We start from the raw sequence: 13,360 nt of genomic DNA, 5'->3' as shown, positions 1-13,360 counted from the left end.
AGTACATCTACATTTAGCCAGAGCCCAGCTGATTGATGTTCTGTAGGTATAAGGACGATGTCCCTATTGAGGAAGGGGCAAAGTTCTCGTGTAGCTACAATGGCGAGGTGGCCGCTCTGGAGATTGAGAACGTAGACTTCCAGGACCAAGGCCTCTATACGTGTTTGGCAGAGAACGAAAACGGAAGAGCCCAAACTTCCATGTGTTTAGAGGTGCTGAAGGATGACAGCGAACCAGGTAAGATTCATCAAAACTATCCAAGATTTGCGTGAATAAGTCTGGATGTTTTGTAGCTGAAAATATCCAGCCCTACATTTTAACGCCACTTCCCAGTCGCCTGACTGAGCTGGAAGGTACCGACACAACTTTGCAAGTTCGCCTGGGAGGTTCTGAGCCGCTTGATCTGGTCTGGATGAAGGACGGTTGTCTGCTTCCAGACTGCCAAGAGTATCGACAAGGGTTCGATAAAAGCGGAAAAACTGCGTGGCTGGTGATCGAGAATCCACAATGTGAAGACTCCGGAAGGTACACCTGCGAAGCCTACAACGTGTTCGGAGAAGCCTCAAGCAAGTGCCACTTGACGGTTGCAAGTAAGTCCGCATTTTGTAATCTAACTGGCTTACAGAATTATACAGGATGGTCCATTTTTGTCTTTTCAACAATAAGAATACCAATTGTAAATTCTGATTAGTTCCGTCCTTTAAAAGCAATTATTTATGGAAAGACTGTTTCCCCGTTGACTTCGTTTGGGCTTTAATACGTTTTAAACTCTTGTAGTTCTTTTGAATTACTAGATATTGTGGTTTTTCAAATATCAGCTTTAACACTGGCAAAAACTGAAAACTCAATTATTTCCTGAAATTAATTTGTTTCGCAATTTATTTCGTTTGCTTTTTATGTTTGTGCTCCTTTTGAGTCACAGAGAGACAATGGGTGAAAAGTTCATGTATTGGGGAAGATTTTACATTTTACAAAATTTAAGTTAAATGTGTCGCATTACTTAAAAATTTGTCGTCTACATAGTCGCCAATCTTCATTAAGAAGTTTTTTCCATTGTATCCGACTCGAAGGACTGATCGGAAGAAATTTGTCGTCTCCTAAGAAGTAGTTGTTAATCAGCGTTCTTATGGAGCGTTTAGTTTCTTTCATTATTACTTTTTGCTTTTCTAAGTTCAAATTACACGGTTTTTGTCCCTTTTGACCAACACATATAAAATTCGTCCCATTTGCCGTCCAGGCCTTTTTTCACATGGATATTTAAAAAATCGTAAATATGTCTTTGACAGAGCTAAAACTGCTCTCAGCTCGATGTCTTAGGCCCTAAACTGGCTTGTAAAACTGAAAAATACTTAAACTCAAGTTTAGTTGTCAATGATAGCCTTAACTGAAAGAGTGGATAGAGACTGTTATACAGGGTGATTCAAAATTGGCGTCATTCCTTTTAAGTAGTGATGGGAACTATCGAATAAAAACTATCAAAGGAATTTCGATAGTTGTAATTTATTCGAATTATTCGATAGCGATGTTTCATTCAGTGACAGAAACTATCGAATAAAAACTAGCGAGTTATTCGATAGTTGTAATTTGAAATTCGATAGCATTGTTTTATTCATTTGTTTTCTAATTTCGGATAATCAGATAGCTTTAAATCGATTGCAATGGCCAAATTCAAATTTTTAAATAAATTAATTTTTCGCTTTTTAAGCAAATATATTAAATATTTTTATTTGACAAACATTTAGTAATACTGTTTTTTAATCAAAAATGAATTCATTAAAAAAGTGCTATATCTATATTTGCATTTTGAATAAGTACCTACCATTAGCGACAGGCTTAAATGCGACTCATTTGTAGAGTTTTTACTATATTATTTCAAGGAAATTAGGAAATGCAAACATTAAGGTAAAATAAATATAAATAGTTAACAACAACAACAAGAAAAATACATCCATAACACAAAAATTTAATTAATACATAATTTTTAATTTCGATTAAATGAAAATCTCTATATTTAAAAATCAAACTTATTATCAGCAATATTATTCTTAAAAATACGATTGTATCTAATTTTTTTGAAGACTATAGGTTTCCAATTTGTAACTTTTCTACACGGCACTAGACGGCGAACACTATTCAATGGATTAATTAATTCGAATGGTTTTATTCGATAGTTGCAATCATTCATTTAGTAATTATTCCATAGTCCAATTCATTCGATAGTGCCCATCACTACTTTTAAGGGGTAATAGGGGCTCACTTAGTAATGAGAAAAATATTTTTAAAAAATTTTGATATTTTCTAGAAAAGTTCAAAATCGAATCTCAACTTTGTTATTAAGCATTATTTTGAAATTGTTTCATGCTTAGTTAGAAGCATATTGGAATACTTAAGAATTTAGAAATATCAATTACTATCTTTGGTTCAAATTACGAAATATTTTGACATGAAAACATTGTTCTCTTCTACAATATTTTAATGAAAAGTCAAAGCGGCAATAATCGATGATGAAATTTGTTATCAACATATAGTCACAGGTAGATAGTCTTTGTCAATAATTTTTCAAACTGCGACTTACTTTGAAGCTCCTTTCACGTATTTGCGGATATGCGTTTAGTCCTCCGGAAATGCCACAGTAAAATAGAAGAAGCTGTAAGAACTCACGTCAACAAAGCGATTGTCTCCAGGAAGATAGTGGAGGAAAATAGATGTTCGGGTTCCAGACACAGAGGAGCAAGTATTGGACATAATTGCAGTAGAGCCTTCCAGGGGTACTCAGAGCACAATAACTGACACTTTCGCAAGCACCAAATAAATACCGAGGAAGTACCTTACATACGTGGTAGGAATGTATCCCATTCCTACCACGTATGTAAGGTACACACAGCACAAGGATACATTAAACCAATGGATTACTGAACACCGGTACAAATTGAGCAGAAGTTTCCGTAATGTTAATTAGGTAGATTACCTTGAAAAACATTATTGCCGTCTTTTCGATATGGTTTTTTGCAAATTTTTCAATTTTTAATAACAATTATTTTTTAAACTATTTTTCCTGTACTCGCTCACACTTAGACAACACCTCCGGAGGAATGACGCCAATTTTCAGTCACCCTGTATTTTATCTAACGAATTACGGAATATTCAAATGCTGTTTTGAGTTTGGATGAATTTACATTAATTTTTCCGAAAAACTTCATACCCAGAAAGGAAAAATTCAACCACATAACTGAAAATTCGCTAATTTAAGGAATGCTCTTCCAGCTTTTGTAAAGTAATTGGGTGACTTTAATTCTTTGTTACTTACATAGAAGTTTTCTGCAGATATTAGAAAACTTCTATGTTTCAACTCTAGTTTTGGGTATCATAGTGAAACTATCTGAAAACAGGGCTTTGAAAAACCATTTTAAGCCACCGAACCTTCAAACATTCCTCATCTGGGTCGCATGTCCGGTTCATGATTAAAAAATTAACTCGATCATTGCGAAATGTTGTTGTAAAATGATGCGTGTTTACTTAAAGAGTCACCGGAACATGTCACGATTAATTCCAACGAACACAGGTTGAGCGATTTTTTCTCGGCGCCGGTTACGAAACCTGTCCGGGTTTCCCTTGGCTAATTTGAGACTTCTCAAATCTAATTAGCCAAAAATGAGGTCAATGTATCGCTTTTTTTCTTTGCTCTTAGACTAATGGCATTTGGTGTTTCAGATAAGCGGAGCAGACAGCCGATGGGAATGTTCACCAAAAGTCCCTCATCTCTCATAGCAACGACAGGAGCGATAGCTTCGTTTGGTGCCAAACTGGTTCATGATGGCAACATGAAGCTGTTCTGGGAAGTGAACGGACAGCGAATAGAACCATCAGCTACATACAAAGTAAGTTAAAAAAAACCATTGACAAAGGAAAAATTAGCAGAACTAACAGCGCGAAAGAGGGACAATGATCGAAGAAAGCGTCAATGTAAAAGGACATGGTCGTTGATTGAAAGTATATTTCAAGTAGTTGCGGTGTTACACTGTGGTATGAAATTTCTCGAATTTTGCAAAAATTATCTATAATCTGACGAGAAACAAAAATTGCTGAGCAAATAAATTAAACGATCCTTCTATTTTGTTTAGGCCTGAGTAACACTGTGTTGAGTTGCGCTTTTGAGTTGTTTCCGCTCTCTGAGTTAATGAGTTTTAACTCGTTGGTTAAGGAGTTATAACTCATGGCCGGTCACGGAATTTTAACATCTAACAAAAAAAAAGCCATCAACACATTGCTTTTTCGCATACGATTGCTTTTAACTATTTGATCCAAAACGGGAAAATCCGGAGACTTTGAAGAAACTTAAAAATTTTTCAGAGCGATGATGATGAGTTCCAAATATTTATTATACGCTTTTGCTTTCTCTGGTCGTTTTCTGAGAAAACCTAAATTTTGCCGAAAAAAGCAAGATAACTTTGTTTCGCTTTTGTCCCGGATTCAAAGGTAAAACGGCCAAAAGAATACGGCAACTTTTCTTGTTAAATCCATCTTTTAACTTTTTTGCATACATGACTCAGTTTGCCAGCATTTTACAGTAAATCGTTAGGAAAAAACGCGTTGTTCTGTTGAGAGAGAGTTTTCGTTAGAAATATTGAATAAAAGTGAAGAAACCGGAATTTAAATAAATTGGCTATAAACTTGTTCTGTTAGCGAAAATATTTTTGGGAAAACGTTAGAATTTTTTGTAAGGTTTTGTCCAAAATTCTAAGCTGCAAAAGGTTCCAGAACAAATTGACAAAGCTGTTCAGGAGCCGATTATTTTATAATTTCAGTACATTTTTTTTTGCGTAGAAAGAATTGCTCATCAGAAACTTTGCTAAAACTGGAAAGATCTGAAATTTTATAAAAACCTGAAAAATCTTCAGAGCGATGAGGGTTGCGAATTTTCCAAATACTTTTTTTTTTAACTTTTCCTCTGTCCGTTTATTTAAGCTAATTTTAATTACTTTCGGTAAAAAACTGAATACAATTATGTGTTGTACCGCATTTTTATCAGAAATCAAGTAAATCTTCAGAAAATAATGTTTGTTTGCGTTTTTGCTTACAAAGTTTTAGTTTCGTGATCGGTTTTTGAGAAAATCTTAATGATTTGCGGGAAAAACGGGAGAAGTTTATTTTCGTTTTTATCTCGACTTCGACGCTGAAAAAAGTTTTTGTAAAATTCCTACAAAGCCATAGATTTATCTTGTAATTTTACGAGTAAAATACGCTTCAGATCGTCAGTATTTTTATGTAAAACTCTACAAAAAAAAGAAGGCGAGTCTTCTAATAAAATGTATTTCATAATTTTTCCCGAACAATATCTAAAGATTGTCAGTATTTTTAAGTGAATCTTTAGAAGATTGGGCATTTAGAAAAAAGAGTTACTTTGCTAAAACAGGAAAATTCTGAAATTTTGAAGAATTGTTAAAAATGTTATTGATAAATGCCCCTTAAAATAAATCTAGAAACAAGGAAAAAAAGTCATCAACTTTTTCCCAACAACGGAACTGAGTTACTGCGCCGGTGCGTTGAGTTGGCGCACCAAGCCATTTGCATAGCACTGCGCCAACTTCTAAAAATCCATTGAGTTACCCAGGCCTAATTCTGTTAGAATTAAGAGCGTTAAATGTCTATTAGAAAGCAAGAAAAATCAAACAAAATCCAATTGACAATTAAATTAACTTCTTTAATTGTTGTGTTAACTAATTAAAAATTAAAAAATTACCGTTAGCGTGCTCCATTTGAAAGCTTTAAGAAATAGACATTAAACCATTCAAAATACATCTACAAATAGGTAAAAAAGTAAAAGAACAGTTTAATGAATAGGACGCCTACACGAGGTAAAACACTAAAACATCAAACAAAAAATCTGTATTCCTTGGAATTTAGTTTAAAGTTGGGTTTGCCCTGTATACCCATACAAAACATATGGTCGAAATGAGTGCACGGTGGTTTATGGGCGCCCATCTCGGGAATGTTAAAAAGTGCGTTGTTTTAAAGCAAAAAAGCACTTTATGACCGCGTCATGAGATCGTTTAGGCCAAATTATTATGCAACGACTGATACGGCCGGTCATAAAATCTGGACTTTAAGTTGCGAGCTTGACCTGCCGAGAATTTTTATGCTTTAAAGTGTTGCACAGCCAAATTGTGTTGATTAAATTTGCATCACGACTTTCGCGTGGTAGTTTTCCGTCTGCAGGGATTGGTTTCCTTTGTTTTCGTTAGCTGTTGGAATGTAACTAATGAATGGAAGCTTTAATGAGTAGGGGCAAGAAGCTACTGGCAATAAAAAACAGAATTCAAATATTTTATTTTAATATTAATTCCAAATTAAATCTATTCCTGGGTTTCAGTCATTTATTGTCTCTATTTATTAATCAAAATACGTTTCGGTGTATTTTTCCACCATAATCAGTTTTTCTAAAATAACAGATAGTTAAAAAAATGTTTCAGTAATTTAAAAAAACAACCACAGTTCGTCAACAGCCTCATCATATCAATATTAAAATACATCACAATTGCAATACTTTAAAACATTCTAAAATTAATTAGGCCTAACAGGTGATTAGTCAGGACAATCAAATTTGGGAAGAGACTAGAATTCTTTGTTCTGATATTTAATTATTTTTACTTACATATGTAGCGTTGTTGCTGCTTTAAACCTTGGCATGCATTTGTAGTATTAATTTTGTCCATTATCGGATTCAAAACGAATAAAATACTGTTTATATTGATTTCATTTACTTTCAGCTATTTTTCTTTGCATTCTGAGGATATTATTTTTGGTTTGCAAAATTCTTCAATATACCGGGTGTTAGTTAATATTTTATGTTTATTTCATTTAATTAATGTATGATATACTGAGCTAAGATTGTCGGTATTCGATCTGAAATTCATAGCATTGTTATGTTTTTTAATCTGTATGATTTCATGGACTCTTCATTTATTATAATTACTCTCGTTAATCGGTATTTGTGTGTTATCAAAATCAGGTTGCATAATTTTGATTTTTTGAATTTGAAACGTATTTTCATTAATAAATAGAGACAATAAATGACTGAAACGCAAGAATAGATTTGATTTGGAATTGAAACACAGTCAGGAAAGTATGTATATACAATGTTAAATATTAATGCCAGAAACCTCAATAGAATCAAAACAATCATCATTTTCTAAGGATAGAACCTTTTCATTTCATAGATCGGATATTGCATATTTAGCAGCAAAAAATTTACTTTTTTGGTGCATGGTGTAAGCTGATGCTAAATTCACCTTGGTTGTCTATTTATAGTTTTAAAGTCGATTTTTATGTATTTTTCTATTCAATTTTTAATTGAAAGGTTAATAAAAAAAATCGTGGGCAATTTATTTCGTAAAAGTTTTGAAAAATATGTGGTTTCTCTTTTTTCGGGTGACTGGCTGATTTATTTAAAAACCGTTTTGCAATATTTAATATACAAAATGGGTGATATTTTAAATTCATTTTTAAGATGCCAACAATTCTTAAAACAAGCGGATCCACGACGCAAACATTGCAATTTAAAGCTCAAAACAGACCGAAATTATTGTGGTTGTAGTCTACAAATAATCCTGCCTCGCACAAAACAGATTATGTTTTTAATGTTTTAACTGTATTTAATATTCAGAATATGAATGAATTTTTGCCTTTTAATGATAKCATTATTTTATTTTATTGAAATTCGGCMATATATCGGAACTTTAAGAGGAATTATGCAGAARATCTCAACGGCAAACTGAACATTCCTTYGAACAGAATACRGCTTTTAAATCTTCAAAAAACGGCTCACTGAAAAGCTTCTAAGCTTCAAATAAAAATTGAAGTACASTAACAGGAATTCTACAAGCAAAKCKCTGCRGACAATTCTTAACACTAAAGGSGTTCGGTTTATKAGGAAAATTTGTGATGTTTTTAGACAAATTAGACACTAAAATCGATTTTAAAAGAATKAGTGCTGCTTTTTTAATTATTGTTAAGATTTTCAAGGCTTTGCCATTATGTTAAATGGTCATTTGCATAAACCGTTGATCTATWAACGCTTTTGGCCCCGATTCATTAAACACAATTTTAAAACCTTCAGTTGTATTTTTTAGCGCTTTACGCACACGTTTCTGCAAAACTAAGCGAAGGAGATAAAGGAAACGTTTGGTGGGMATAWTTTTTCTTARATATTAACGATACGTGTGTAACACCCTGTATAGACACCAACCGCTGCATACTGCCGGTGTCTACGTAYAATCTGAAAACAATAAAAAATCAAAGCCTCCCGGTACGTTTAAATACCCGTTAAATCCTGTTCTGCTTTCAATCTGATATTATACAACAATTTGACAATAGTATGTGAAGTCGGAATATTACCGAGCAATGTTACCTCACGCCTTATTTGGAAGAAAAGAGAAATTTTGTTTTTATACCCGGCAATTTTTAATTTGATTTAGTGCTCGAGCCTATCAAGGATGTAATTTTTGATTTGAGGAGAGTCTAATTTGCGAAGGTAACGCGAGATCATCGAACCCTTAGGGGTACGGTTTTGGGTTCCCAATAAAACAAATACATGCACCATAAGGCTTGGCCATTGTAGAACTGCGATATTGAAACGCAAAGTGCTATTTATTCAGGTCTATGACTGGAAAGTCTCTTGTTTATCTCTTGTAGCAATCTCTGCAACGATCGTAAACAATAATAGGGTGGTGCCCATATAAGGAACCCGAGTAAATCATGTTTTTATTGTTGTTCATAGAAATTCTTTGGACATTAATAGGCAACTCTGCTTAGCGGCGACTCGAGCAGCTAATATATGATTTGTAATATGTTTCTGATTATTTCGTTAATTTTTTTTCGAAAGATTAGTTGTTACATATTCTAGCTATTTATAATCAGTAATTCCTTTTACGATTATATTGGATGTTTTGTCTTCAGTACTAAAGCTATTCACACTTGTTTTCCCACTTTTTTCTATCTCTTGCTATTGATTTCGCCTCCAGCCAACTTGCCATCTCTTTGCAATGTTTTTTTGAGTATTTTGCTTTGCATAGTCGCTTCATCGGCTTTGAATTGTTCATCCTCAATAAAAATTCTCCGTAGAAAACTATCGTACTTACTATACTACTTACTACTTACTATACTACTTATATTACTACTTATATGCGGACAACATTGCACTGCGAAAAACAAAATTATTAACTATTGCGATGCGTCAATGACATGATTTGATAAATGGAAAGGAACTACAAATTTCATTAAAAATCACCCAAATAATTAGAGAGGAAAACGACAAAAAACTAAAATTTACGAAACATTCCTACAGAAGTTATAAGAGGATCTTAACACTTACAAATCCACCTTTAACCCACTGCTGGAGTATGGAAACATGCTAAAAGTGAATAAATCCGAGAAATCTAAATACTACTTACATACAGAAAAACGAGCAGCTTTCTAAGACACCAAAAACAAAAAACACTAAAAATCCACTATAAGTACAATACATTTTGCAGGACAAAGTACAACGACTTCCTATACGAACGCACATAAATCACAAAAATAATTAGATGGATATAGAAAGACTTAGTTTCTTAGGAAGAAGGCAACCATTTTCTTTTGTTCACTCTAATTATGTTATTACATACGCTGAAAGATCGATTGGACGAAGGCCTTTTTTCCTAGAAAAACTATTCACCTCTCGTATACTTCTTAAGAATTTCATTTACACACCGCTTGAATCTTTTTTTCGTGAAGGTCTAATAATTGATTTGGTTTTTCTCAATACCTCTGTTTGCTGATTATTTTTCTAGTTATTACAAAATACAGTTTTTCTGTTCTGTCTTGTCGTCGAGCGTTGCTTTTAGGCGCTGAAATTTTCAGTTCAATTTTTTGACATTACTGAACAACACAAAGCTCTGTACTTTCTGTAAGCTGAAATGTCCTACATAACATCTTTGCTCTAAACCTGGCTAATTCCATGAAAGTTGAGTTTTCTCATGAAGAAACTTATGTTATTCCTTTGATTCTTATTTTGTTATTTGTTTTAAGGAAAATGTTTTAATTGAACTTATGGAATACGTTTTGCAATTATTTTAGCGTTTGTTCGATATTTTCTCCATATCTTCTTACGTTTTTATACTTGTTCTTATCAGTGATACATCCTTATAGTTATTACAGTAAAATTTCTTTGTGTTGTGTATACATCGATAGAATCAGTGTCTAGCGATAGCGTATTTTTTTATCATACTTAATTATATTTTTTTGCTATTATTTACTTTTCTTTCGTTTTATTTGATGCTCTATCATTTTTGGTTTTATTGCGGTTGATTTGGCATTTGATTGATTTAGTATTTCTTCATGAAATGAATCTTCATCTCCCTATCTATATTGGTTCATTAATATATTCTGTAGCTGTCTGTTGCTTTTGCCTAGAAAATGTTCTTCCCAACGTTTCATGGTTCGTTAAATAGCCACTGTTGTTTTAATTGCAAATTATTTCTTGGAATTTTCTTTCGCTAAATGTTTTAACTATACTGCAAAGTAAAGTGATTAGATGTTGAAACATACGGCTTGAGAGGATTTTCAACATTCCCCAAAATTCTAGTAAATAAAGATTTGGTGGCAACAGAAATTTTGTATTATAACTTAGCAAATTGCCGTCTGAGGGTCGATCATCCTGGAATAAAAACTTTCACAGGCGTAAAATTCACGAAAGAAAGGACTAAACTGCGATAGAAGAACAAAACTGGCAATAGGAAATTGCATTTTGGAATTTTCTCCGGTTCAAACAACTGAAAAACGATTTTTTTCTCTTAATCTGGAGTTCAAATATCATGTAAAAAGTTGTGTTCGTTCTAAATATGTTCATAGGAAGTTTCAAAATATGATGTTAAATTTCGAATTTTCAAAAACTCCTGTACCCATACCAGATTTTGTTAAAATATTTAGCTCCTTTCGTACTAGAAAAAATATGAAAAATCGTTAAATAAAAATGTTCGAACAAGGATTGGAGGAAATAAATTAAATACTAAATTCATAATTAAAAACTGAATACTTGGTTTAAATATTAAGGAAGCGTAATTACTTATTTTCACGCTTTGAATTGAGTGAAACAGAATTGGAAGGAAAAATTGTAACAATAAAGTTTATGAATTCAATTTAAATGGAATTTGCAATGCATCTTAAGAACTCGAAAAAATCCGTAAATTGTACGTTTTTTGCGGAAAATAAATACCAGTTGAATAACCTATTTTTAGAATGTGTGTGATTGTTTTCGATAGGTTAAAAAACTAATTAAAATATAAACTAATAACTTTCGGGGTTTTTGAGTTAAGGACTACAAATATCGGTGTGTGCTTTTAAATACTACCGAATTGCTTTCGATCACGTTTTATTCCTTGTTGTTTTGTACGCAGGGGTCTTCTTGGTGAAAATCATCCATCTTCATAAATATCAATCAAAAATTCAGTGCCACAACGTGAACGTTACAAAGAAAATGTTTATGCAGGATTTCATTTGCGAAATTGTTTGTGAAAATTATTTTTATCCCACAAAATAAAAAATGGTGTGATTATTATTTACTAAACAGAAGCAAATTTAGACAAAATACAGTTTTTAGCGACTATTTTTTTGAAAACCGTAAATGGTACGTGCGTATTGAGCCAGAAGTGAATACGAGTAAAAAATGACCAAAAAGCTGACAAACAAAAATAAAAGCAACACAAAATTAAGCCACTATTAACATGGCGTTTTACTGCGTCTGTTAAAAGGCTTGGAGATGTTGATGATGGTTTCTTGACACCGAAGAGGCATAAAAAGAAATTTATAATGTGATCTTTACTAGGCCTTAAAGTAGCTTCGAGAACAAGTAGTTGGGCTTCGTGTTAAAGCCAGAAGCTAATTTATGAACTTGAAAAATGTTGGTTTAGCAATGAAATAGCAATAGAAAATAGTTCAATTGGAAGCAACTTAAGAGCAATTTTTCAGAAATGCAGGTTTAATTGGCCCAACTTTGACTTCGCTTAAAAAACTGCAGAGCCAGACTGGGCAAAGGGTAGTGATTTTTCTGTAAACGCGATTTCGATGATTTTCTGCGCTTAACTGGTTCACTGTTTTCTAATCAGCGTCGGCTGAATACAGTGCTTGTAACGTAGTTACATTACATTGTTCTGTAGCGCCCGAGCCATTTCACCAGCACATCTCTTTATCTGTCTTCCAGGTAGAGGAAGAAGAAACGTCCGAGGGGTCGGACGTCATCACCACAGGAATTCTTCACATACTCGATACCTGCAGTTCGGCGACAGTCCGATGCGTGGCCGAGTCGCAGTCAATCGACGGTCTGGTACTCTGCAGGAGCGGTACCGCACACCTCGTAATCGTCGATCGAAACCTGGTCGATGTGGTGTCGATGGGTATCGGGGCGGAACCCGACAGTGAGGAACCTCAATTGCCGATGAGCGCCACTGCCGACACCCTCCGCGAAGAAGTACTGGAGTACCAAAACGTTAACCATCTGGGCATGCCAGTGTATCGAAACCCTCACGGTTCCGTGGTTGAGTTTGTGCAGCCTGTGGAGGAACGAGCAGTGCCCAGAGACTTTGCAGATGGTGCCCAGTTGGTAAAAGTGGAGGAACCAGCGCGGATAGTGCGAGGACCTCAAGATACTACAGCCTTGGTGGGCGACAGGGTGCTACTTAAGGCCACTTATGTGGGAAACCCGGAACCATCAGTCAAATGGACCCGTGCGGTAAGTTGCATTTTTTCCTAGCAAAATTCGGTTCGACTCCTTCATTGGTCGCTGATGAAGCGCACCTGCTCAGGTACTGCTATTTGTTCAAAAACCTCCCTCTCTCCATTGGAAATTGGTGCACATTTTCACCTCGTCATAGACACCGCAGCTCTGGAGTCGGGTGGGAGGTTGAATTGGTGGCCTTGGTGCTCATAAGCGCGTTAAGACGGAATAGATGCACCTCTTCGAGGTCAGTTTTGTTCTTGAATGTGTCCGTGCAGGGTGGTTTTCGACCGTATGGAGGTAGTTGGTAAACATCTAGTTGTGCGTCATTGCAAAATGGTAAGATCTTTGTCCAAGGGATGTAAGTCATACGATCGATTTGCAATCGAAGCAAATACGTTCTTTTTTTTACAAACTTCTTTTTGGGTATTTTGCCTCAAAAATTTTTGTCTTTAAAAAAGACAGAATTTCCTCACGTCTTCTGTTACAGATTGATAAATAGTGCTCCTATTTCGCAATAAGAATGAATTATTTATCAAAAAGTAATCAAGAACTATCACCTAGAGGGTATCCTGCGACACACTTAGGCTCAAGCTGTAAGAGAAAATTCCA

General features: G+C 34.3%; 1 protein-coding gene across 1 annotated transcript in view; it reads left to right on the top strand.

Moving 5' to 3' along the window:
- The window catches only part of LOC109535867 (titin), a 113,278-nt gene that overhangs the window by 79,850 nt on the left and 20,068 nt on the right, over positions 1-13,360 (top strand). Inside the window, exons 56-59 of the mRNA XM_048669879.1 lie at positions 47-237; positions 294-590; positions 3,712-3,878; positions 12,236-12,763. Of these exons, the coding sequence (XP_048525836.1) occupies positions 47-237; positions 294-590; positions 3,712-3,878; positions 12,236-12,763 (1,183 nt within the window). The remainder of the gene's footprint in view (positions 1-46; positions 238-293; positions 591-3,711; positions 3,879-12,235; positions 12,764-13,360) is intronic.

Source organism: Dendroctonus ponderosae, unplaced genomic scaffold (assembly GCF_020466585.1).
Source record: "Dendroctonus ponderosae isolate FM_Combo_2020 unplaced genomic scaffold, Dpon_F_20191213v2 Dpon_F_20191213_9, whole genome shotgun sequence".
NCBI lineage: Eukaryota > Metazoa > Arthropoda > Insecta > Coleoptera > Curculionidae > Dendroctonus > Dendroctonus ponderosae.
This window is presented reverse-complemented; position numbering and strand designations above follow the sequence as displayed.